Source organism: Cottoperca gobio, unplaced genomic scaffold (assembly GCF_900634415.1).
Source record: "Cottoperca gobio unplaced genomic scaffold, fCotGob3.1 fCotGob3_200arrow_ctg1, whole genome shotgun sequence".
Lineage (NCBI taxonomy): Eukaryota > Metazoa > Chordata > Actinopteri > Perciformes > Bovichtidae > Cottoperca > Cottoperca gobio.
In genome coordinates, this window is record NW_021166839.1 from 538,379 (window position 1) to 565,402 (window position 27,024).

Genomic DNA, 27,024 nt, shown 5'->3' on the forward strand with positions numbered 1-27,024 from the left:
AATTTGGATAACAAGCAGGTTGGGCCAGTTTACAATTTTTATTTTATTAAAATAAAGTCTGCAAATCATTTATACGATATACAGCGTATATAATCAATAAGTATTGAACACGTCACCATTTTTCTCAGTAAATATATTTCTGAAGGTGCTGTTGACATGGAGTTTTCACCAGATGTCGGTAACAACACATACAATCCACACATGCAAAGAAACCAAAACAAATAAGTTCAGAAATTAAGTTATGTGTAATTAAATGGAATGACACAGGGAGAAAATATTGAATGCATGAAGAAAGGGAGGTGCGGTCATAACCGTAGAAAGAACCTAATTTCACCATAAACCAGCCACGACCAGTTGCTCCTCGCAACAGAGGACAGAGGAGTGAAAAGAATGATCAGAAGAGTCCAAGAGCCAAGGAGCACCTGTGGAGAGCTTCAGAAAGACCTGGAATCAGCAGGTATATTGTTTCAAAGAAAACAATAAGTAATGACTCAACCACCATGGCATGTATGCACCTCACCACGCAAGACTCCAGCTGAAGAAAAGGCACGTTGAAGCTCATTTAAAGTTTGCTGCACAACATTTAGACAAGCCAGTGAAATACTGGGAGAATATAGTCTGGTCAGATGAGACCAAATTTTCACTTGTTGGATGCCATAATACGCACCATGTTTGGAGGTCAAATGGCGCTGAACATCACGCCAAACACACCATACAACAGTGAAGTCTGGAGACTGAATATCCTGGTGTGGGGCTGTTCTTCAGCATACGGCAAACCTCATATAATTGAAGGGAGGGTGAATGGAAAAATGTACCGAGACATTCTTGATAAAAATCTGCTGCCATCTAAAAGGATGATGAAGATGAAACGATGGACATTTCAGCAAGACAATGATCCCAAACACACAGCAAAGGAAACTCTCAATTGTTTGCAGAGAAAGAAAATAAAGCTGCTAGAACGGCCCAGCCAATCACCCGACTTGAATCCAATAGAAAATCTATGGAAAGAAGTAAAGATCAGAGTTCATAGAAGAGGCCCAGAGAACCTGTTCGTGTGGAACAATGGGCCAAAATCACACCTGAGCAAAGCATGCGACTAGTTTCTTTATACAATAGGCGTCTTGAAGCTGTCGTTACCAACAAAGGCTTTTGTACAAAGTATTAAATAAATTTCAGTAAGCGTGTTCAATATTTTCTCCCTGTGTCATTCCATTTTATTTCACATAACTTCATTTCTGAACTTATTTGTTTTGGTTTCTTTGCATGTGTGGATTGTATGTGTTGTTACCGACATCTGGGGAAAATTTCATGTCAACAGCCCCTTCAGAAATATATTTACTGAGAAAAATGGTGATGTGTTCGATACTTATTTAACCCGCTGTATATGATCAATGTGACTCCATCATTTTTAGATTTTAACCCACGGCGCTGATACGCCATTGTATACACGAAGGTCCGGACGAGAGCCTCTTTAATTCACAATATACTATAAGTTTCTTCTCACACACTTTCAGCGTTTAATATGAAGCATCGGAAACTTTTCACCACAGAATAAACTCGACGGGTGACAAACCTCATATTTAAATACTTCTTAAAATAAAAACAAGTGAGCGTTGCGAAGCTTCACAAAGCCTCATTTCTTTTTCTTTCCACTTCCTCTCTTCCAACATGGCGGTTGCAGCAGACCAGAGTTGAAACTACTTCATAAAAGTGCAAATTAGAAGAATAAAGCCCCCCCAACAGTAATGTTGTCGATGCATAGTTAATGTAATTTCACCTTATATAGTTTGTAAGTTCCCTAAATAACTTTGTTTAAAGAGCTTTAAAAACGTGACTCCTGAACTGAAGGTATATAAAACAACACACAGTCCCGAATGCAAACTTTCACAAACTTTCACAATAAAAGCCTTGCACATATAAAATTCTCAGGCGAGTATTTTGCATTTTTGTGTTTTTTATTCATCGCTGTGTGAAGGCCTTTCCATGCACAATAATATCCCACCATTAGTCTGGTACGGGTCATGTAAACATCTGTTTGGATATTCTGAATGATAACAATAAAATTAAATATTGATATCATGTTAATGACACACATATTTTGTACAGGTATTAAAGGCACAATAACCAAAGAATTTGACTGATGTTTATTTATTTATTTTTTAAACTTTCTATAGATATTGCAATAATATTGTTATTGTGAATTGTTTTGGCCACGATTATTTACATTACTTGGATTATACACGGCTGCATGTAAACGAGAATATTTTCATTAGCCATGTAAACAGCTGGCAATGGGAGCGAATCACCCCCCCCCTACACTAACAGGAGCCAATCACTTTAACTTTAGAAGCAGGTCACTCCGTCAGGCTCGGAGGTTGTGGTCGCCGTGGCTCCGCCTCCAACCAAAAAGACCGCCATGCTGGATTTTGACTGATAGATTTTGGGGATGCTTCCTGCTCGATGAGAGGAATCCGTCTGGCTGCTGTTAAACTCAAAGTCAAGAGCTGTGTCCGTGGAAACAACCCATGAGGCTGGACGCCATTTTTTCAGGGTGTATGGAGTCTTGACACGACGTTTTATTTTCTCTCCTGAAGCGCTCAGACTGCCAGTATCGGTCAGAGAAACGTCATCTGAGGAAAGAACATTATTAGAGAATTGAAATCACAGGTGCACAACATAAGTAGTGCTGTCCCGAATGTTTTTACAATTGAATCATGACGTCATCACCGTAAAAGAAGTTCTCAAACAAAATCCTCACTTGAATAAAGTCATTGATTGAGCAAAAACTGCTTTTTGGCTGCACTGAAAATGTTGTTTTTGAGGCTTAACACCAACAAATATGGATTGAATATTTGGTCAGATTAAAACATCCATCTTTTTTTAATAAATGCAAATCAATGCACCTCTCTGGGAACCATCACCTTATCGTGGTGGAGAGGTTTGTGTGTCCCTATGAACCTGGGAGCTGTGTTGTCTGGAGCCTAGTGCTCCTGGTAGGGTCTCCCAAGGCAAATTGCTCTCAGGTGAGGGGCCAGACTAAGAATGGTTCAAAAACGACTTCATGAAAGAAAGGGAAAGGAAAGGAGAGACCCTGCCCGGAGGAAGCCCGGGGCCCCCGTCTGGAGCCAGGCCCAGAGGAAGGGCCCGACAGCGAGCGCCTGGTGGCCGGGTTTGCCACGGAGCCCGGTCGGGCACAGCCCGAAGAAGCTACGTGGTGCCTCACATCCATCCATCCTGTGGGCCCACCACTCATGGGAAAAACCGCTGGGGTCGGGTGCGCTGTCACACGGGTGGCAGTGATGGTCAGGGACCTCGACGGACCAGACCCGGGCAGCAGAGGCTGGCTCTGGGGACGTGGAACGTCACCTCTCTGTGGGGGAAGGAGCCGGAACTAGTGCGGGAGGTGGATCGCTACCAGTTGGATCTGGTGGGGCTTACCTCCACGCACAGTCTTGGCTCTGGAACCGTACTCCTGGATAGGGGTTGGACTCTATTCTTCTCCGGAGTTGCCCAAGGTGTGAGGCGTCGGGCCGGGGTGGGGATACTCACTAGCCCCCGGCTACGCTACGTTGGAGTTTATCCCGGTGGACGAGAGGGTTGCCTCCCTACGCCTTCGGGTTATGGGGGGGAAAACTCTGACTGTTGTTTGTGCCTATGCCCCAAACCGCAGTTCTGAGTATTCGGCCTTCTTGGAGACCAGTAGGGGACTCCGTAGTCTTGCTGGGAGACTTCAAGGCACACGTGGGAAACGACGGAGACACCTGGAGAGGCGTGATTGGGAGGAAGGGCCTCCCTGATCTAAACCCGAACGGTCGTTTGTTGTTGGACTTCTGTGCTAGTCATGGAATGTCCATAACAAACACTATATTCGAACATAAGGATGCTCATAAGTGCACGTGGTACCAGAGCACCCTAGGCCAAAGGTCAATGATCGATTTCGTAATTGTATCATCTGATCTGAGGCCGCATGTTTTGGACACTCGGGTGAAGAGAGGGGCGGAGCTGTCGACTGATCACCATCTGGTGGTGAGTTGGATCAAGGGGTGGGGGAAGACTCTGGACAGACCTGGTAAACCCAAACGGGTAGTGGGGGTGAACTGGGAACGTCTGGAGGAAGCCCCTGTCCTGGGGATCTTTAACTCACACCTCCGGCGGAGCTTTTCAGCCATCCCTGTGGAGGTTGGGGGCATTGAACCTGAGTGGGCGATGTTCAAAACCTCTATTGCTGAAGCTACGGTGATGAGCTGTGGTCTCAAGGTCTTAGGTGCCTCAAGGGGCGGTAACCCTCGAACACCGTGGTGGACCCCGGTGGTCAGGGAAGCCGTCCGACTGAAGAAGGAGTCCTTCCGGGTTATGTTATCCGGGAGGACTCCGGAAACAGTTGCAGGGTATCGAAGGACTAGAAGGGCGGCAGCTTCTGCCGTGTCAGAGGCAAAGCAGCGGGTGTGGGAGAAGTTCGGAGAAGCTATGGAGAAGGACTTTCGATCGGCACTAAGGTGCTTCTGGAAAACCATCCGGCACCTCAGGAGGGGGAAGCGAGGAACCATCCAAGCTGTGTACAGCAAGGGTGGGACCCTGCTGACTTCAACTGAGAAGGTTATCAGCCGCTGGAAGGAGCACTTTGAGGAACTCCTGAATCCGACTAACACGCCCTCTATGGTTGAGGCAGAGCTGGAAGCTGATGGGGGATCATCGTCAATTTCCCTGATGGAAGTCACTGAGGTAGTCAAACAACTCCACAGTGGCAAAGCCGCAGGGGTTGATGAGATCCGTCCAGAAATGCTGAAGGCTTTGGGTGTTGAGGGGCTGTCTTGGTTGACACGCCTCGTCAACATTGCGTGGAAGTCTGGGACAGTGCCTAGGGGTTGGCAGACCGGGGTGGTGGTTCCCCTATTTAAAAAGGGGGACCAGAGAGTGTGTGCCAACTACAGGGGTATCACACTTCTCAGCCTCCCTGGTAAAGTCTACTCCAAGGTACTGGAAAGGAGGGTTCGGCCGGTAGTCGAACCTCTGATTGAAGAGGAACAATGCGGATTCCGTCCTGGTCGTGGAACAACAGACCAACTCTTTACTCTTGCAAGGATCCTGGAGGGGGCCTGGGAGTACGCCCATCCGGTCTACATGTGTTTTGTGGATCTGGAGAAGGCGTATGACCGGGTCCCCCGGGTGATACTGTGGGAGGTGCTGCGGGAGTATGGGGTGAGGGGGTCACTTTTGAGGGCCATCCAATCCCTGTACGCCCAAAGCGAGAGTTGTGTCCGGATACTCGGCAGTAAGTCGGACTCGTTTCCCGTGAATGTTGGCCTCCGCCAGGGCTGCGCTTTATCACCAATCCTGTTCGTGATTTTCATGGATAGGATATCGAGGCGTAGTCGTGGAGGAGTGGGGTTGCAGTTCGGTGACCTGAGGATCTCATCGCTGCTCTTTGCAGATGATGTGGTCCTTATGGCATCATCAGTCTGTGACCTTCAACAGTCACTGGATCGGTTCGCAGCCAAGTGTGCAGCGGTTGGGATGAGGATCAGCACCTCCAAATCTGAGGCCATGGCTCTCAGCAGGAAACCGGTGGATTGCCTACTCCGGGTAGGGAATGAGCCATTACCCCAAGTGAAGGAGTTCAAGTACCTCGGGGTCTTGTTCGCGAGTGAGGGGACAATGGAGCGAGAGATTGGCCGGAGAATCGGAGCAGCGGGGGCGGTATTACAGTCACTTTACCGCACCGTTGTGACGAAAAGAGAGCTGAGCCAGAAGGCAAAGCTCTCAATATACCGGTCGATCTTGGTTCCTACCCTCACCTATGGTCATGAAGGCTGGGTCATGACCGAAAGAACGAGATCACGGGTACAAGCGGCCGAAATGGGTTTTCTCAGACGGGTGGCTGGCGTCTCCCTTAGAGATAGGGTGAGAAGCTCAGCCATCCGTGAGAGACTCCGAGTAGAGCCGCTGCTCCTTTACGTTGAAAGGAGCTAGTTGAGGTGGTTCGGGCATCTAGTAAGGATGCCACCTGGGCGCCTCCCTAGGGAGGTGACCCCGGGGAAGACCCAGGACTCGGTGGAGAGATTATATCTCTTCACTGGCCTGGGAACGCCTCAGGATCCCCCAGTCGGAGCTGGAGGATGTGGCCCGGAGAAGGGAAGATTGGGGTTCCTTACTGGAGCTGCTGCCCCCGCGACCCGATCCCGGATAAGCGGTAGACGATGGATGGATGGAAATCAATGATACATTTCTGCCTTTAGCACACAAGACGTAGAAAAATAATTAAAGCTGAACCGTCAGCACACAGAAGGAGCTCACACTTTCTGCAGATAATATCATTTACATATATTACAGTAGTGGTCCGAAGATTGATCCGTGTGGACTACCACATGTGATTCCTGGATCTGATAAGTGCCATCTACAAACTGAATATGATGATAACAACACAAAAAATGTTGACTTTTGGACTTTACAACGCTCTTGGAAATGTTTGGATCATAGAATCTGAAACAATCCTACGCAGCACATTGGAGTCAAATTTTTACTAATAGTATAATACTAATAATATTAAAGGAGCCTCATCTTTATCTCACATTGAGGACAAATACCGCCTTTAGCTGCCGGTTCCAAATAGATATTCCACCTGCTAAATCGGCCCTTCAGTATTTCTACTCTGTCACCTCTGGGATACCATTCTCCAATCTCCACGAAGATTACAACCTCATTTTCATTAACCTGATTCCTTGTTCTGTGTCTACGTTTGCGTCCTCGGTTCTCTGGTTACAACAAAGACCTTGTTGCTTTAGGGGCTTGTACTGTTTCATGCCACTGAATGTGTGCATATTTACTTTGTGGTACTTCTGCCCCTTTAGCAGTGGGGCCATTCAAATGACGATCAATTCTTAAACATTTAATTTGGACTCACCTGAGAAGATGCAGGATGAGGACAGGTCCAGGGAACAAGGACGCTCACACCTCTTGGCTTTGGCCAGGCCCTTCTGGAGCTGCAGCCGACCTGAAACTTCTGCAAGAGCTGTGATTTCAAAATTTTGAGATTCTAAAGATGAAGGTTCTGGAGCCGGATTTGCTGAGCCTGGACCCTCTAAAGGTGAAGCATTTGGAGTCACGACTGGAGCTTCTGGATCTGAGACTTGAGCTTTTAAGACTTGAATTACAGGAGCAAGGGTTAGGGCATCTAAAACTTGGACTTTTGGAGATGAGGTTTGGGTGTCCAGATCTCCTGGAGCCGCTGCAACTTGCACTAGAGCTTTTACTGACCATTTAGCTACGCCAGAATCTGGATCTCTGCAGCCTGGGACCTGATGAACCTTTGGGCTCCTGGTAGAGCCAGAGGTCAATACATGTTGTGCACAAAGGGCTCTCTGAAAACATGGACTTGAATCTGTTTGTATCTGTGGTGTCAGGTCATGGTCAGTAGCAGCTGGATCAGAAAGCGGAATTTTATTTTCTAGATTTGAAGTTGGGGCAGTAGGGGATCGACTCTGCTGACTGTCCAAATGTGGGTCAGGTTTAGGACTGTTGATACCCCGACCCTGACCAATCTCTAAACCCTGGATCTTCATCCCGTTGTTGTTGTTGTTAGAGTTTGAGCCTTGTCCCAACAGGGTGTTTGCGGCTCGGGACAGCTGATGATGCAGATGAGGGAGGGGTTCGCTCTCAGCGGGCAGCTGTTCTCTTCTCAGCAGCGGCTCATGTTCATCAGGACTGGAGTTCAGCAGATTCACACGGTTCTCCTCTCCTCCGATCGCCTTGTCTTCCTCATCCTCCAGCTGCGGCCCTGCCCGATTGGTTCGACCTCTACCTATCATACCGTTCGTCACCAGGATGGGGACACCCGCACTGTAACCGTTGGTGACCACCATTTTCGAGTGTACTCGGCTCCCAGTTGGGACGCTGCCTCTCGTGCTGGTGTTGTTCATCACCGTGGTTACCTGGTGGGGTTCTGCAGCTGTGGTAACTATTACCGTATTCATCTTAGCAACACCTGTTTCCACCTGAAATACAGCACAAATAACACGACAACTTTGTTTTACAACACTTCTAAACCACCAGAACCAGTTGGCGAAGGCTCCAGTCTAGATTCAAAATGGAGTATTTATTCCAGGTGTTGGCCCTGGGGAAGTTTTGGATCAAAGTGTCACCTAAAGAACTTGAAGACAGATACACCTGTACCACAGCTAAAATACATCTGACATGACCTCCAGAACATTGACAGGGCTTTGGCACCAGAATCTACTCTGTTTGGATAATGGAGAATAAGTCTACAGAAAGTGACTGTAAAATAATCTAACCCAATCAGATCACGTCCTACTGTACCTGTCTTTGGTTTAACTTGAGTTTTACCAGCTTTAGTCGAGAGGATGAGGCTGAGGTGGTGTCCTTGGTCTTGGGGAGAATGTGGAGACTAGAGGGCCTCTGGGGCAGGTTCTGCTGTTTCAGAAGGGGGTGCATGGAGGCGGAGGAACCAACACCACCCAGTTCACCCTGAAGAGCCAACATCGAGTTGTTCGCCTAGAAGAACCACAGGAACAGATCTCCGGTTGCTACGTACATTCAATACGAGCTACACAATAGGTTTGGGCAATTGCACACATATATTGGCTATCAGCGATTGGCTGATTCCATCGCCAGTTGTTGTTTTTTGGCCGATCAAGCAACAATGATTTTGGGCTGGTGAAACGTGGCTTTTCCAGTGTCAGGTGAGGGGGGAGCTGCTATTGCTGCCTAAATTTGAAAATGCTCATACTAATTAGCAGTGTTAGAATCTTTTGCCAGCACAACATGTTTGCAAAGACAGCAAATTGCTTCATTTAGGTCCTTCAGATTGCTGGTCCAGTTTTAAACCAAAATAATCCCACATTTGATTTGATTTATTGTCCCCACGGGGGAATTCATTTTGGTAGGGTTTCCTCGGCCGAAGCTCTGATGGTAGTTGCACTTCAGGCTTGATGTTACACAGCAGCGAGGTCCGGTGGAGCAGGAGTTCATCACGGCCATAAGTGAATAACCTGTGTTACGGCAGTGCATGGCCGTCATGGATTAGCCATAAAATGGTGAATAAAATGACGATCACTTTGTAGCTTCTGATCATGTTGGTCAGCCGAGTGTAGCATTACATTTTTTACATTACAGGTCATTTTGCAGACGCTCTTATCCAGAGCTACTTACCCAGAGCTACTTACAGTGAACTAATTTGGGGTTTAGTACCTTGCTCAGGGGCTCAATGGTGGCAGCCTGGTATTGAACTCACAACTATCTGTTCTATTTGGAAGGCATACCATCAGACAACTAGGCCATCACCACAAACATAGTAACAGTCAAACATAGTAACAGTGTGTGCTGTCGCAGCAGAGCGTGCGCCATCTTGGATCTTGGATGAATGGGATCTAAATTATGCCTAACCCTAACCACCTGTAGTATTACTGAGTGCATTCAGTTCATTGTGGTGCCATACCTCAGCGGTTTGCAGTATCTGATGGTACAGCAGGTCGGTAGCTGGTTGCTCTGTTGATCCAAACTGTTTCTGCGAATGCTCCATTACGTTTTCATCAGAACTTTCCCTCAAGTTCTTCTCTACCTGTAGAGACAGAAAGTTAACGATGTGCAGAGGCGGATGTGGCTCAGAGGGAGAGAACAGATTACAGGTAAAGACCTCTCTGGGGTCGAGCTTGTTGGCCTCCAGGTCCTCTTCTGTCAGCGGGCAGGCTGGGACTCTGGACACAGCGCCCCCTGGAGGACAGCAGGGGACACGTACATGTCATAATAGTAATTACTTTTCAAATGTATATCTACACACGTTGGCTTCTTCAGATTGTTTAGTTTTACCATCGACATTAAAATGCCAAATCTGTTTCTGTTGAAATGTTGAAAAATGTTTGAAATGCTGATGTGACGTTTTTATGGATTAGGGCAAATTTCAGTGAAAGTTCAAATCTTCATCTGGATTATTTAGTATTTGGTTGGAAATGTGTGCCAGTGGGGTTGTCTGGGTAGTTGTTTGTAAAATCGAGCCGAAATAAAAAACATTCATCCTATCTATCCGTGTTGTTTGTTTGCATTTGTTTACTTATTTAGTAAAACTTATGATTATCAAAAATAAATGTAGGGTTTATCACTTTTTCTGATGTTAGCGTTTGACAGAGTGAATTTTCCGTTCGGACCGACTAACGCTGTGTCTCACTTCAGTACGCCTCCATGAAGTACACTGTGTACTTGCGTAGTGTGTGAATGTCAACAGCGAACTGTTCGTAAATCATACACCACGGTTATGCCCTTACCTGAAATGACGACCATAACGTCAACACAACTTCTTGTTCTTTTTAACCAACCAGATGGAGTTTTACCGCCAACATTTGACCACGATTGTCAGCCGTCAAAATATCTGCGGCTTGTTTTCTCACCTCGAAATGTTATTAACATAGCCACGATGTCGACCGTTGAGGGTGAGAAGTGTCCAGGGTCCACACTCAATTTACTATACTTGTCAGTGTGAAAGCACTCAAAATAGGTGGTTTAAGTACGGAGGAATGCAGATTGAGACACTGGTCAGTCCTGTGCAAATGTTGGAGGGTTATTTGTTGCTGTGGGTATCAGACCATAGCTGAACCGGTGGAAGAGAGACGGCTAACGCCAGCTAGCAATCCTTTTATTAAACTTTTTTTTCTAAAGATAATTATTTTGGCCTTTTGCCTTTATTATAGAGGAGAGATAGGCTTTAAAGGGGATGATATGAGCGCTATACGCACAAAATCGGGTTTAAACGGTTTAAATAGCTGCAGTATGACTACACACGTACAAAAAAAGTTTAACTTTAAATTCTTTGTATTTGTTGTGAGTTTTCTGATTCATCAGTATTTGTGTGTGTGTGTGTGTATGTGTGTGTGTGTGTGTGTGTGTGTGTGTGTGTGTGTGTGTGAGAGACTCACCAGCTGTCGGGGCGCTGCTGGTCGACATGCTGTCTGATCGACTCTGTTGACGCTCGTAGTTGATGGAGTTTCTGCTCCTGTCAGCAGCTTCCGCTCCACTCGCGGTCGTCCTGACGACGGTCGCTGCGTCTCCCTGGAGATTTTTAACCACGCCCACCTGCAGGTCCTCGATGTAGGAGGAGGCGGAGCCAAACAGAGCTCGCCAGCGGCCCTGAGAGAGATTCCTGAGACAGACACGAGTAACTTATTTACAGTGTAGAGCAGGGGTCACTAACAGGCGTACCGCAGTCCGAGTCCGGACCCAGACGCCGACCTATCCAGACCCGGACCTATAATCAAGAAATTATTGAGGGATTTTCAATTTTGACAGGGCGCTTCTATTTTAACCGGCGCAGCTTTTCTCGTTTTACGGCACTGGTTTAGCGGTTCAGGAAACTCACGGACCAATTACATGCGAGTTAAGCCATCTCACGTGATGCTACTCAGCCAATGAAATCTGTGCATTCCAGGCAGCAAACATTTCGACTCTGAATACAGGCGGATGAGGTGAGAGGCGAGTGACAGACGGAAAGCAATTAGGCAAGTTAGCGATATAGGGAGAGAAGACAAGTGAGCCACAGACAGGGAGAGAAGACGGAGAGACGAGTTAGTGATACAGACAAGTGAGCCACAGACAGTGAGAGAAGAGGGAGAGACAAGTGAGCCACAGACAGGGAGAGAAGATGGAGAGACAAGTGAGCCACAGACAGGGAGAGAAGAGAGAGAGACAAGTGAGCCACAGACAGGGAGAGAAGACGGAGAGACAAGTGAGCCACAGACAGGGAGAGAAGACGGAGAGACGAGTTAGCGATACAGACAAGTGAGCCACAGACAGTGAGAGAAGAGAGAGAGAAAAGTGAGCCACAGACAGGAAGAGAAGACGGAGAGACGAGTTAGCGATACAGACAAGTGAGAGAAGACGGAGAGACAAGTGAGCCACAGACAGGGAGAGAAGACGGAGGGACAAGTGAGCCACAGACAGGGAGAGAAGACGGAGAGACGAGTTAGCGATATAGACAAGTGAGCGACAGACAGGGAGAGAAGAGAGAGAGACAAGTAAGCCACAGACAGGGAGAGAAGACGGAGAGACGAGTTAGCGATACAGACAAGTGAGCCACAGACAGGGAGAGAAGAGAGAGAGACAAGTGAGCCACAGACAGGGAAAGAAGAGAGAGAGACAAGTGAGCCACAGACAGGGAGAGAAGATGGAGAGACGAGTTAGCGATACAGACAAATGAGCCACAGACAGGGAGAGAAGACGGAGAGATGAGTTAGCGATACAGACAAGTGAGCCACAGACAGGGAGAGAAGAGAGAGAGACAAGTGAGCCACAGACAGGGAGAGAAGAGAGAGAGACAAGTGAGCCACAGACAGGGAGAGAAGAGAGAGAGACAAGTGAGCCACAGACAGGGAGAGAAGACGGAGAGACAAGTGAGCCACAGACAGGGAGAGAAGACGGAGAGACGAGTTAGCGATACAGACAAGTGAGCCACAGACAGGGAGAGAAGACGGAGGGACAAGTGAGCCACAGACAGGGAGAGAAGACGGAGAGACGAGTTAGCGATACAGACAAATGAGCCACAGACAGGGAGAGAAGACGGAGAGATGAGTTAGCGATACAGACAAGTGAGCCACAGACAGGGAGAGAGGAGAGAGAGACAAGTGAGCCACAGACAGGGAGAGAAGAGAGAGAGACAAGTGAGCCACAGACAGGGAGACAAGACGGAGAGACGAGTTAGCGATACAGACAAATGAGCCACAGACAGGGAGAGAAGAGAGAGAGACAAGTGAGCCACAGACAGGGAGAGAAGAGAGAGAGACAAATGAGCCACAGACAGGGAGAGAAGAGAGAGAGACAAGTGAGCCACAGACAGGGAGAGAAGAGAGAGAGACAAGTGAGCCACAGACAGGGAGAGAAGAGAGAGAGAGACAAGTGAGTCACAGACAGGGAGAGAAGAGAGAGAGACAAGTGAGCCACAGACAGGAAGAGAAGACGGAGAGACAAGTGAGCCACAGACAGGGAGAGAAGGGAGAGAGACGAGTGAGCCACAGACAGGGAGAGAAGACAGAGAGACAAGTGAGCCACAGACAGGGAGAGAAAAATAACTACACATGGCACCCCCTAAGAACAGAAAAGTGAACAACGTTTTTGACCAAACATACCCACTAACGTCTGAACTGAGGTCACAGAAAATCTCAGAGCTCAATATGATGAATCCAGCAGGATCCTGACTGATTCATTTACTGCCCAACAACCTGCTTATGTTCCCTCACAGGTGCTTGGATTTTGGGTCAACACAAAAAGCTATTTTATTTATTTCATTTTTCATATTTTATTTGCAGCCCAAGAACATTATACATATCTACAATTTTATATATCTGTATAGTTCAATGTTAAGTGACAATAAATATTGTCAAAATGTTTTTGAATTTTAGTCAGTTGTTGATTACGTGCAGACGTTGATACAGCTACTAGGCTACTTCAATATATACACTAATTCATAATGCAAGTTAGACATTATGATGCTCCGGACCTTTGCTTGCGGAAATTTTCTCCAACTGGGCCTCTTTGAATTTTAGTTGAATACAGTAGGGGATCCGAGGAGGTACTGTAGGGGGGGGGGTCGCAAAATAGTTGCATTCACATTCCCTCCTCCGCTGTACTTCGCGAAGGGCGGTGACACACACCTACAGAAAGAAATTCCTTTGAGTCCTTGGCCTGAAAAACGTTGAAGACCTCTGGTGTAGAGTATTGGTGTGTGTGTGTGTGTGTGTGTGTGTGTGTGTGTGTGTGTGTGTGTGTACCTGTGGTTGTGTAACAGTGTGTGTGTACTCAGTGTGAGTTCACACAGTCTCTCCTCTGCACACTGAGCGGTGAGTCGAGCTTCAGCATCTTGATCCCAGCAGTCCTCCATCGTCTCCTTCAGGGAGCGCAACGTCTAAAAATACACAAAGTATTACTGAGATTACTGCACCCCAATATTATGACATTGTTATTAAATTATCAAAACATTATTATTACGTTATTATTACATTAAAACATTATTGCATAATTACTATTACATTATTATTATTATTATTATACTACATTATGATTACGATTATACATTATACTACATTAGTGATATTACAGTATTATTGCAGTATTATTACAACACTCACCAGGCTGTTCTCCTTCCAGGCTTCAGGAAATCTGGGTCTGAACTTCTCTCTGGCAACGAGGTTCTGCATCTCTTCGAAGCTCGGATGATTCCCGAGCTCGGCCTGAAATGCCAACTGGTACTCCGGTACTGCTTCACCTAAATACACACATTAGGTACATATACTGCAGTATTCTTACTGTACACACATCAGACTATATCGACTGAGGACTGTTCTTTGATTGAGCAGTTCACCTCCTGTCCCCTGCTATGTGTTTACGGTAAGCGCGTCATTTCCGGTTGTTAATGTTTCTGTGTTGCTGGTAGCATACTTCGGCAGCTCCAGCTTGACCCAGTTAATGTTGTTATATTCTAGATCACATCGGCTAATTACCTGTCATCTATCTAAACCTATACTTGTACTTCCTAAGCACTTACAACTCTCTCCTTATCCTCCTTCTCTTCGCGACTCTCGCTAAATCCTCAATTCTTTACGCTCCTTTCGGCTCTGCTAACGTTAGCTGCTGCAGCTCGGCAGCTAGCGATGGCATCTTCCTCTTCTGCCCTCTCCTGCTCGGTGTGTTTCATGTTTAGCTATTGCTCTGCCTCCTTTAGTGATAATGGTACGTATATTAAATGTAGTTTATACGCAGGGTTGGAGGCAAGTTTTAAAGGGATAGTTGAGCGGCTCCGCACCATGGTTAGTCAGCGGTTAGCAACTGTAGCTGTTAGCAAGCCCCCTGTAGTCTGTGAGGGCCGACCAGTGGTATCTCCTGTTAGCTGTCACCCGGCGGGGCCCGAGTAGCCGGGAGACTGGGTGACTGTCCGAAAGAAGTGTTAACAGAAGCCCACGGTTCACCACCAACCGCTTGCTGTTTCTAACAGGTTCTCCCCACTCAGTGACACACCAGCTGAGAAGCCAACTCTGGTTATCGGTAGCTCAATTTTGAGATACGTTCATTTTGAGACACCAGCGACGACAGTCACGTGGATTCCTGGTGCCAGAGCGGGCGACATAGAAGCACATTTGAAACTGCTGGCTAAGGCTAAACGTAAATACAGTAAGATTGTTATTCACGTCGGCGGTAATGACACGCGATTGCGTCAATCGGAGTGTACTAAAGTTAATGTGGAGTCGGTGTGTACATTTGCCAAAACAATGTCGGACTCCGTAGTTTTCTCTCGTCCTCTGCCAAATCTTTTGAATGATGACATGTTTAGCCGCATGTCATCATTCCGTCGCTGGCTCTCATGGTGGTGTCCAGATAATGATGTGGGCTTCGTAGACAATTGGCGGACTTTCTGGGGAAGACCTGGTGTGATTAGGAGTGACGGCATCCATCCTACTTTGGCTGGAGCAGATCTCATATCCAATAATATTACAAAGTGTATTAGTGGACCTAATCCATGACAACCCAGAGTTGAGACCAGGACTAAGAGTTGCAGTCTTACACACTTCTCTGTGCTTCTTTCCGGGCAGTCACCCACTCAAATCCCCATAGTGACTGTGTCTGCCCCACGACCACTGAAACTAATCAAATCTATGGTTAACAGAAGAGGAGTTATACATGAAAACATCATTAAAATTAACACCACCGCTGCAAAAGTACAACTAAATCGAAAAATTAAATGTGGGCTCTTAAACATCAGATCTTTATCAACGAAAGCTGGATTGGTAAATGATTTAATATCAGATAATAAGATTGATTTATTTTGTCTCACTGAAACCTGAGACATGAAGAATATGTCAGTCTGAATGAATCCACTCCACCTGGTCATATTAATACTCACATTCCTCAAGGTACTGGCCGAGGAGGTGGAGTTGCGGCCATATTTGACCCTCTTGATCAATCCTAAGCCTAAACTAAACTATAACTCTTTTGAAAGCCTTGTTCTTACGCTCTCAAACCCAACATGGAAACAATAAAGCCAGTTTTATTAGTTACTGTGTACCGCCCTCCTGGTCCGTATTCTGAAGTTCTATCTGAATTCTCAGAACTTCTATCAAGTTTAATCCTTAAAACAGATAAAGTAATTATTGTAGGTGACTTTAATATTCATGTGGATGTTGATAGTGATAGCCTTAATAATGCATTTATCTCAATATTAGATTCAATTGGGTTCAGTCAGAATGTACATGAACCAACTCACTGTTTAAACCACACTCTGGACCTTGTTCTGGGATATGGTGTTGAAATTGAAAGTTTATTAGTGTGTCCACATAATCCTCTTTTATCAGACCATTTTTTAATAACTTCTGAAGTCCTGTTACTGGACTACAAGCCAGCAGGCAGAACATCCTACGCTCGATGTTTATCTGAAAGTGCTGTGACTAAATTTAAGGAAGTGATTCCATCAGCACTTAATTCAATACCAGGACTCAATATCAATATAATGGAGGACTTCAATGCTAACTTTAGTCCCTCCCAAATTAATCATCTTGTTGATAGCGCTGCAGCCTCACTGCAAATAACACTCGACTCTGTCGCTCCTCTAAAGAAGAAGATCATAAAACAGAAAAAGAAAGCTCCATGGCTTAATTTACAAATCCGCAAACTAAAACAAAAGTCAAGAAATCTTGAAAGTAAATGGCGTTCCACTAAATTGGAAGAATCTCGTTTAGTCTGGTTAGATCGTCTTAAAACGTATAAGAAGGCTCTCCGTAATGCCAGAGCAGTTTATTACTCTTCCTTAATAGAAGAACATAAGAACAACCCCAGGTTTCTGTTCAGCACTGAGGCTGACAGAGAGCCACAGCTCTACAGAGCCTTCTATTCCTATATCTCTCAGTAGTGACGACTTCATGAGCTTCTTTAACCATAAAATTATAATTATTAGAGACAAAATTAATCTCCTCCTGACCTCAATTGGTAATGACTTAACTTCAACCTCCGGAAATTTAAAAACATTTTACTACAATCAACCTTAACCAACTAACTTCAACAATCTCATCGTCTAAGAATCAACCTGTCTTTTAAACCCGATTCAACTAAACTGTTTAAAGAAGTTTTACCCTTAATTAACACCTCGTTATTAAATATGATCAACCTGTCTCTATTATCTGGCTACGTACCACAATCCTTTAAAGTAGCTGTAATAAAACCACTTCTTAAAGCCTGGTCTTGATACTATAGGCCGATATCTAACCTTCCCTTTCTCGCTAAGATCCTTGAGAAAGCAGTTGCAAAACAGTTGTGTGATTTTTTACATAATAATAGTTTATTTGAGGTTTTTCAATCTGGATTTAGAGTTCATCATAGCACAGAGACGGCACTGGTGAAAGTTACCAATGACCTTCTATTGGCATCAGACAAAGGACTTGTCTCTGTTCTTGTCTTGTTAGACCTCAGTGCTGCTTTCGACACTGTTGATCAGGACATTCTACTACAGAGACTGGAACATTGTGTTGGCATGAAAGGAACCGCACTAAGCTGGTTCAAGTCCTATTTATCTGAGCAATCTCAGTTTGTACTTGTTAACGATAAATCCTCCATGACAGGCAAAGTCAGTCTTGGAGTTCCGCAGGGTTCTGTACTTGGACCGATTCTATTCACCTTATACATGCTTCCTTTGGGCAATATTATAAGGAACCACTCTATAAACATTCATTGTTATGTGGATGATACCCAATTATATCTATCAATTAAACCAGATGAAACCAATCAATTGGCTAAACTTCAAGCCTTAAGGACATAAAAACCTTTCCTTTTTGATAAAGCTTATAGTTAGGGCTGGCTCAGGTTTGCCCTGGATCAGCCCCTAGTTATGCTGCTATAGGCTTAGACTGCCCGGGGGACACCTCCCTGCTCTCTTCCTCCTCTTCCTCTCTCCTCCCCTCCCTCTCTTCTTCTCCCTCTCTATCTGTATGCATTTATGTAAATGTATGTTACTAACTCATCATCCGGGCTATCATCCCCGGAGTTTCTGTGTCTCATGTGGCAGGTTGCCACTGATAAAGTTTACGTCAGGATCAGGAATCGTGGCTGCGCCTGCTGCCCTGGTCCTGCAGGACACCGGAAAGCCTTTTTGACATTTTCCTGGATGGATACTATGTTGTTTATCCTGTACACACGACATCTATTGCACGTCTGTCCGTCCTGGGAGAGGGATCCCTCCTCAGTTGCTCTCCCTGAGGTTTCTTACATTTTTCCCCCTTTAATTTTCTTTTAGGAAGTGCGATGCGAGGGTCTAAGGACAGAGGATTTAAGGACAGAGGGTCTAAGGACAGAGGGTGTCATAACCTGTACAATCTGTAAAGCACACTGAGACAAGTGTATAATTTGTGATATTGGGCTGTACAAATAAATTTGATTTGATTTGATCAGGTACATATACTGCAGTATTATAACTGTACACACACATCAGGTACATATACTACAGTATTATTACTGTACACACACATCAGGTACATATACTGCAGTATTATAACACCTGTTAGAGTGTTACAGTGTGTGTTACAGTGTGTATTACAGTGTGTGTTACAGTGTTTGTTACAGTGGTTACAGTGTGTTGCAGTGTGTGTTACAGTGTGTGTTGCAGTGTGTGTTACAGTGTGTGTTACAGTGTGTTACAGTGTGTGTTACAGTGTTTGTTAGTGTGTTACATTGTGTTACAGTGTGTGTTGCAGTGTGTGTTGCAGTGTTTGTTACAGTGTGTGTTACAGTGTGTTACAGTGTGTTGCAGTGTGTGTTACAGTGTTTGTTACAGTGTTTGTTAGTGTGTTACATTGTGTTACAGTGTGTGTTGCAGTGTGTGTTGCAGTGTTTGTTACAGTGTGTGTTACAGTGTGTGTTACAGTGTGTGTTACAGTGTTTGTTACAGTGTGTTGCAGTGTGTGTTACAGTGTGTGTTGCAGTGTGTATTACAGTGTGTTGCAGTGTGTGTTGCAGTGTGTGTTGCAGTGTGTGTTACATTGTGTTACAGTGTGTGTTGCAGTGTTTGTTACAGTGTGTGTTACAGTGTGTGTTACAGTGTGTGTTACAGTGTGTGTTGCAGTGTGTGTTACAGTGTGTGTTGCAGTGTGTGTTAGTGTTTGTTACAGTGTGTTACAGTGTGTGTTACAGTGTGTTACAGTGTGTTACAGTGTGTGTTACAGCTTGTGTTACAGTGTGTGTTACAGTGTGTGTTACAGTGTGTTAAAGTGTATTACAGTGTGTGTTACAGTGTGTGTTACAGCTTGTGTTACAGTGTGTTACAGTGTTTGTTACAGTGTGTTACAGTGTGTGTTTCAGTGTCTGTTGCAGTGTGTGTTACAGTGTGTTACAGTGTTTGTTACAGTGTGTGTTACAGTGTGTTACAGTGTGTGTTGCAGTGTGTTGCAGTGTGTGTTACAGTGTGTGTTACAGTGTGTGTTGCAGTGTGTGTTGCAGTGTGTGTTACAGTGTGTGTTACAGTGTGTGTTGCAATGTGTGTTACAGTGTGTGTTACAGTGTGTGTTGCAGTGTGTGTTGCAGTGTGTGTTACAGTGTGTTACAGTGTGTGTTGCAGTGTGTTACAGTGTGTTGCAGTGTGTGTTACAGCTTGTGTTACAGTGTGTGTTACAGTGTGTGTTGCAGCTTGTGTTACAGTGTGTGTTACAGTGTTTGTTACAGTGTGTGTTACAGTGTTTGTTACAGTGTGTGTTACAGCGTGTGTTACAGTGTGTGTTGCAGTGTGTTGCAGTGTGTTGCAGTGTGTGTTAGTGTTTGTTACAGTGTGTTACAGTGTGTGTTAGTGTGTGTTACAGTGTGTGTTACAGCTTGTGTTACAGTGTGTTACAGTGTTTGTTAGTGTGTGTTGCAGTGTGTGTTGCAGTGTGTGTTGCAGTGTGTGTTACAGTGTGTTACAGTGTGTGTTGCAGTGTGTTACAGTGTGTTGCAGTGTGTGTTACAGTGTGTGTTACAGCTTGTGTTACAGTGTGTGTTACAGTGTGTGTTGCAGCTTGTGTTACAGTGTGTGTTACAGTGTTTGTTACAGTGTGTGTTACAGTGTGTGTTGCAGTGTGTTACAGTGTGTTGCAGTGTGTGTTAGTGTTTGTTACAGTGTGTTACAGTGTGTGTTACAGTGTGTGTTACAGCTTGTGTTACAGTGTGTTACAGTGTTTGTTACAGTGTGTGTTACAGTGTGTGTGTTTCAGTGTCTGTTGCAGTGTGTGTTACAGTGTGTGTTACAGTGTGTTACAGTGTTTGTTACAGTGTGTGTTGCAGTGTTTGTTACAGTGTTTGTTACAGTGTATGTTACAGTGTGTTACAGTGTTTGTTACAGTGTGTGTTGCAGTGTGTGTTACAGTGTGTGTTGAAGTGTGTAGTCTCACCTGGGAACAGGTGACAGCACCTCCTGAAACTCTCCCAGTACAGCAGCCCGAGAGCGTAAACATCCACCTGCTTCAGTGCCGACTCACAGTCCCGCAGGTTCAGAGCTCCACCCAGAACCTCCGGAGCCATGTACCGGACCGTGCCCACCTGCACACACACACACACACACACACACACACACACACATAGTATATTAACACAGCGTTAAAGAGGTCGCCATCACGTCTCCAGGGGTCACATGACCTAACCTCAGAGATTGCCATGGTGTCGTTGTCTCTATGGCAGCAGGGGCGGCCCCCCATCAGCTGCATGGACAGACCGAAGTCGGCGAGGACACAGGACAGATCGGCCCGGACCAGAACATTCCTGCTGGTCACGTCTCTGTGGGCCACCGCTGGTTTGTACTGTTCTGAGAGGACAGACGGTTTTTATTCATTTATTTTCTTTCTTTTCATTCTTGTTGTTATTACTTTCTATATTTCTTTATTTTTTCACTATAAAATATATAATATAAGTATGAAATATATCAAGTTAGCAAATATATCAAGTTAGCAAATATACCCTAACTCCTGAAAATGTATTAAAAAAACACCTTTTTGTGCAGACTGACAGGTGATTATTAGTAATAATAATAATAATAATATTAGTAATAATGAATAATAATAATAAATTATAATAGTTAGAATAATTATAACAGTTATGATAATAATATTAATAATAATGAATAACAATAATGATAATAAAAGAAAATAATAGTAGTAATAATAATAATCATAATAATAATAATAGTACAAATAATAATAATAATAATAATAATAGTAATAGTAATAATAATAACAATAATAATAATAATAAAACCTCCTCTGTAGAGTTCAGTATGCAGGAAGGCGAGTCCTCTGGTGACACCGTGAGTCATCCTGCAGCAGGTAGACCAGTCCACTGTGTGGTGAGACAGGTAGCGAGACAGACAGCCCTGAGATAGACAGACAGGCAGGCAGGCAGAGAGACAGACAGAGAGAGATAGAGACAGACAGACAGACAGACAGACAGACAGACAGACAAAAAGAGTTGTTAACTTTTTTGTTTTTAACTTTTTAAGCAAATACAAAGACTTTAAAGTTCCTGTGCTGGTTTGGTTGCAGGTGAAAACATCTTCAGTGTTTGTCCAGCCAGACAACAGACAGTTAAACTGGTAATTATTGGTGTGTGTTTGGTCAGCAGTGGCTCCAGACAGGAAGTAGGACTAAAGGCACCGCCTTGCAGCACAATAACACAAATAATGCAGAGTCAGACAGACGACAGCTGAAATCATACGGGAGGGGGGGACTGTAGACTGTAGGGGGCTCACAGCTGACTGTAGACTGTAGGGGGGCTCACAGCTGACTGTAGACTGTAGGGGGGCTCACAGCTATCTGTAGACTGTAGAGGGGGCTCACAGCTGACTGTAGACTGTAGGGGGGGGCTCAAAACTGAATGTATACTGTAGGGGGGCTCACAGCTGACTGTAGAATGTAGGGGGGCTCACAGCTGACTGTAGAGTGTAGGGGGGCTCACAGCTATCTGTAGACTGTAGAGGGGGCTCACAGCTGACTGTAGACTGTAGGGGGGGGCTCAAAGCTGAATGTATACTGTAGGGGGGCTCACAGCTGACTATAGACTGTAGAGGGGGCTCACAGCTAACTGTAGACTGTAGGGGGGGCTCACAGCTGACTGTAGAGGTGCTCACAGCTGACTGTAGACTTTAGGGGGGGCTCACAGCTTACTGTAGACTGTAGGGGGGGCTCACAGCTGACTGTAGACTGTATGGGGGGCTCACAGCTGACTGTAGACTGTAGCCCCCCTACAATCTACAGTCAGCTTAGTACGATAAATGAAAAAGATTAACGTGCTAATGTACGTGTTGGTTGGCCTCACGTGAGGGTAAAACTCCATTAGGATGAGGAACTCTGCTCGCCCGTCGGCCGCCGTCCTCTCATCGGCGGTCAGAAAGCAGGCGATGTTGTCGTGCTGCTGCAGCAGCGGCAGGCAGTAGATGGAGCACTCGTTGGCGTAGTTCTGCCGGTTGGCCGAGCTGAAGAGTTTGACAGCCACGCAGCGCTCGTTCAGACTGCCCCGAAACACCATGCCGTAATGACCCCGGCCAATCAGCTGCCAGAAGAGAAGAGGCTTGTCAGAGAGGTGAACTTGTGGACTCACATGTAGGAATAAGTTCAACATACTTCAAAGATATGTTAACTTACTGAAGAATACTGTAAATCAGTTAAAGTTGTCAACACCCCCAACAGAGCATCTTGTGAACAACTCAAAAATACCAAACATCTTTGAAATTATTGCAGTAAAAGTAAAAGCCCCTGGATAAATCCTCTAACACCAACAATGGTAAAGTGTTCTGATACTATTTATTACTCCACTTTCTACAGTCCCATCAGAGACTTAGCACCTCAAGTGATACACACATTTACTTCAGTCACGTATATCTCCTGCAGCAGTTATTACTTACAATAGGCCCATCTCCAACCTAATATCATCTAAAATAACATAACTTTACATTTTTACAGCTGTGTGTGTGTACCTCCAGTAGTTTCAGATGATCCAGGTCGACAGGAGTGTTTGTGTTTGCAGCCTCCATCACATCCAGAGCCCACAGACTGTGTTTCTGCTTGCCTAGTACACAAACAAAAACACTTAATAATTATTATTTATTATTATTATTATTATTATTATTATTATTATTAGTCATTAACTATTAATGTTATTATTAATATTAGTCATTATTGTTATCATCATCAGCATTGTTTACTATTATTTTTATTATGGTTATCATTATTATTATCGTGATGATAATAATAAATGATTATCATCATGATAATTATTATTGTTATTTGTATTAATATTTTGTTATTATAATTATTATTGTCATTATTGTTATTAATTTTCATCATTATCCTCTTTATTATTATTATTATCATCTGTGTGAGCACCTTTCATCATGCGGTATCCCAGGAACAACGCCACGATGACGATGGCTGCTATGGCAACGGTTACCAGGGCAATGAGTGCCATCTCCTCCCGCCGCAGCGGCTGGTGACCTGTGGGGAGATGACGTCATCGTGAAGGAAGTTTGTTTTGTCCTCAGTGGCAGTCTGAATCTTAGTTTCTCTGCTTCAGCTGTGCAGGACTCCTGAAAACTGCTCCAAATTAGCTGCTTCACAATAAAAGCTTTTAAATAACAATGGGGGAATTTTATTGTGAAGAATTTATAGGAAATTAAATGTGTTATTAGCATTTTCCAGTAGCTCTTACAGGTTACACTTCAGTGGGCTCCACGAGGGCTATGCAGATAATGCATTTAAATAAATATAAAGCATTTTAAAATGATATGCAACACGACTGCAACATCAGAAGCGTTAGCGCCGGTCATCCGGCAGGTGGTGAAGTGTGGAGACGGCAGGTAGAGAAAAGCATCCCTGGAGCCACCCATACGAGGCACGTGATTGGTCGGTGCAGAATGAGCAGCTCACCTGTCTGCGTGTCGCCCCGCCTGTCTGTCTTCATCAGCCTCAGTGCGGGGGTGTCGGCGGTGGGCGGGGCCTCGCTGAAGTTGGCATTGCAAAGGTCTCGGCTGCAGCAGCAGAAGCGGTAGCTGGCATTCTGGATCTGAGAGGGCGTCGCTGTTACCAAGCAACGCTCGCTATGACACTCTTGCTGGTTACCAATGTGAGTCCAGCAACCTGGAAGACGGAAAGCAGGTTCACATTTACATAAGTCTCATTGTAGTCGTTTAGAGTCTCGTAGTCGCTGAGACTCTCTTTGTAGTTGTTTAGAGTCTCTTTGTAGTCGGGTGTTTGTCTTTGTGGTGGTTTAGAGTCTCTTTGTAGTTGTTTAGAGTCTCTTTGTAGTCAGGTGTTTGTCTTTGTGGTGGTTTAGAGTCTCTTTGTAGTCAGGTGTTTGTCTTTGTGGTGGTTTAGAGTCTGTGTGTATGTGTCTCACCTTGCTTGACCAGATGTATTTCCCCGTCTGGTCTCTTTTCCCACAATCCATAGCAGCGGGAGCCGCGGATGCAGCGTACGGTGCCGTTTTCTCGCACCACTCCTCGCAGCTCATTGCTAGGCCCGCTGTGAGGCTCCGCCCCCTTTAGCTGGTCGGTGAAGGCGCACTCTCTGACCTCCGACTGTAGATCTGAATACATGTGATGATACAGACTGTGTTTATATACATATTTATATACAGTCTATATTACAACGTAATATAGACTGTATATATATTATTGGTGACGGGTTAGGGTTAGTGTCGGGGTCACTGTTACTAAAGATCTTGCTCAGTCATCAGCTCTTGTGTTGTGTTCACTGACACTACGGAAAATAAATCTCCTTCATCTACAACTGTTGGAGCTCATTTCAAAAAGGCTTTATTTAAATCTATCTGGAAGTAAAATTGACAAAATGTCCACTTTCACATGTTAATCTATAAATATGAAAATCTGCTGTTGAGATTTTTCTAAAACTTCCTGTCTGTTCACAGTGGAGTCGAATCTGACTGACTGTTTAGTTTACTGTAACACACACACACGCATACATACATGCATACACACACAAACACTCACACACATACACAATGAGAGGAAGGTGGAATGTGTGTGTCCGCGTCTTATCAAACACATCACAACAAAACACAAAAACGGACAGACTGGCTGACGACATGTGTGTGTGTGTGTGTGTCATGAGTTAATTGCAGAAACAATTACTTTAGTGAACAAACAGGAATGTCAGCTGTGTTCCTGTAACACACCCATAGACTTCCTCCCACTGTACAATTTGTATTTATTTGTATTTAACCAGGTTAGTCAATGTGAACAAATTGGTATTTATAACGGTGTCCTGCAAAAGTGAGGCCCGTTATCATTATTATTATTATTATTATTATTATTATTATTATGGAGTCAGAGTGTGTGTCTATAAAGATCTGTTTATACAGTCTAACTAAGCTTTTAGTAGCTAACAGTATCTATCCTGTTTCCAGTGTTTGTGCTAAACTAGACTAACAGTTTCCCTCTGCTTCCAGTGATTGACCTAAGCTAGGCTAACACTTTCCATATGTTTCCAGTGCTTGTGCTAAGCTAGGCTAAATTATTCTGGGCTGTTGTGATAAATAACATGCAGAAGTAGTTAGAACCGACCGGCGACAGCAGGCAGCAGTAGGACACACAGACACACTGTTAATGAAGCTCCACACACAGCGGCCATGTTGGATGCACTTCACAGGTTCGAGCTCCTGCAGACGTCACACAAACACTGCATCACTGATCCTCGGTCACATCATCCTAATGTGAAAAACACATTTGGAAAATACGCTTTTAATTTTTTACTTAAAAAACACAGAAACACAAAGTCAGGACTCGGTGGAGAGATTATATCTCCTCACTGGGAACGACTCAGGATTCCCCAGTGGGAGCTGGAGGATGTGGCCCGGAGAAGGGAAGTTTGGGGCTCCTACTGGAGCTGCTGCCCCCGCGACCTGATCCCGGATAAGAGGTAGAAGATGGATGGATATATTACATATTAAATGTATTATAAGTCTATAATATTCACAGTTAGACAGTCAGTATAAAACTAAAGGTTAACCTTTTATAATATTTCAACAGCAATAAACTAACGAGTGAAACAACATTTATGTAATAACAATATTTGCAGGTGCAGCTAACAGATATCCCCATGAAACTTCCCCACTTCATTACTCACATTAACACAATTATTGTTTCTATTTTGTAATGCCCACTGAGACAAATATGTCATTTGTGGTATCGGGCTGTCTAAATACATTTGATTTGATTACATATTTAAAATGTTAATTAAATATGTAAATGAGGCATTGTGTAAAGCTAACTTTTGGTGAATTTAGAAGAAACCTACACACACAAACAGAAAATAAACATACAAAAGTAAAATAAACTCCTGAATGAGGATTTTGATGTTTTCTCTCCACTAGTCTGGCAGAAGACGAGTTAAGATAAATGGTGAAAGAGTATGAAAACGTGTTTTTTCCTGCGGTGTCTCGCTTTCAAGTCAGATATTAATTACACCAATAACAACAACAACAATAATACAAATTAAAAAAATCAGTCAGTTGACCTCTGTGTTTTATCATATTAATTAAAATGTTTCTCTGTGACCTTCATGATCCATCAGTCTGTTTCTAACACACTGTGTGTGTGTGTGTGTGTGTGTGTGTGTGTGTGTGTGTGTGTGTGTGTGTGTGCCACTGATCACATATTATTGATCACCTGATGTTCGTGTGCAGGTAAATTAAACGGCGCTGTTAGAGCTGAGGACGGAAGGGAGTGGCACGCACGCGCACGCACGCACACACACGCACACACTCGGTCAGTCACACGTTAACGGTGTGTGTGTGAGAGATAAAATCGGTTCTTACCGGGAGGAAGAGTCCGGCCGGCTCCGCAGGAGGAGGTGAAGCGGCCCGTCCGTCTCTGTCTGTTTCTGCTCGGCTCGGCTCAGCTCAGCTCGGCTCTGTTCGGTCCGGTTCGGTCCGGACTCCGGGTCCAGCTGCAGGTTCTTCAGCAGGAGGAGAAATCCGCAGAAACGGAGCTGCGCGTGTCGCTTCGTCTGTCAGCGT

At 44.7% G+C, this 27,024-nt stretch overlaps 1 protein-coding gene across 1 annotated transcript; it reads right to left on the reverse strand.

Moving 5' to 3' along the window:
• Nucleotides 1–1,331: 1,331 nt before the first annotated feature.
• LOC115004852 (bone morphogenetic protein receptor type-2-like) lies at nucleotides 1,332–27,024 on the reverse strand. The gene is made up of 18 exons (XM_029426557.1): nucleotides 26,824–27,024; nucleotides 25,571–25,714; nucleotides 24,385–24,573; nucleotides 23,916–24,125; nucleotides 23,376–23,483; nucleotides 22,967–23,058; nucleotides 22,309–22,542; nucleotides 21,253–21,367; nucleotides 20,643–20,803; nucleotides 20,394–20,541; nucleotides 14,124–14,260; nucleotides 13,767–13,900; nucleotides 10,923–11,146; nucleotides 9,650–9,726; nucleotides 9,452–9,574; nucleotides 8,341–8,508; nucleotides 6,902–7,991; nucleotides 1,332–2,630 (listed from the first exon to the last, which is right to left on the reverse strand). Exons 2-18 carry the CDS (start codon nucleotides 25,635–25,637, stop codon nucleotides 2,344–2,346), a joined length of 3,564 nt encoding a protein of 1,187 aa, XP_029282417.1. The 5' UTR covers nucleotides 25,638–25,714; nucleotides 26,824–27,024; the 3' UTR covers nucleotides 1,332–2,343.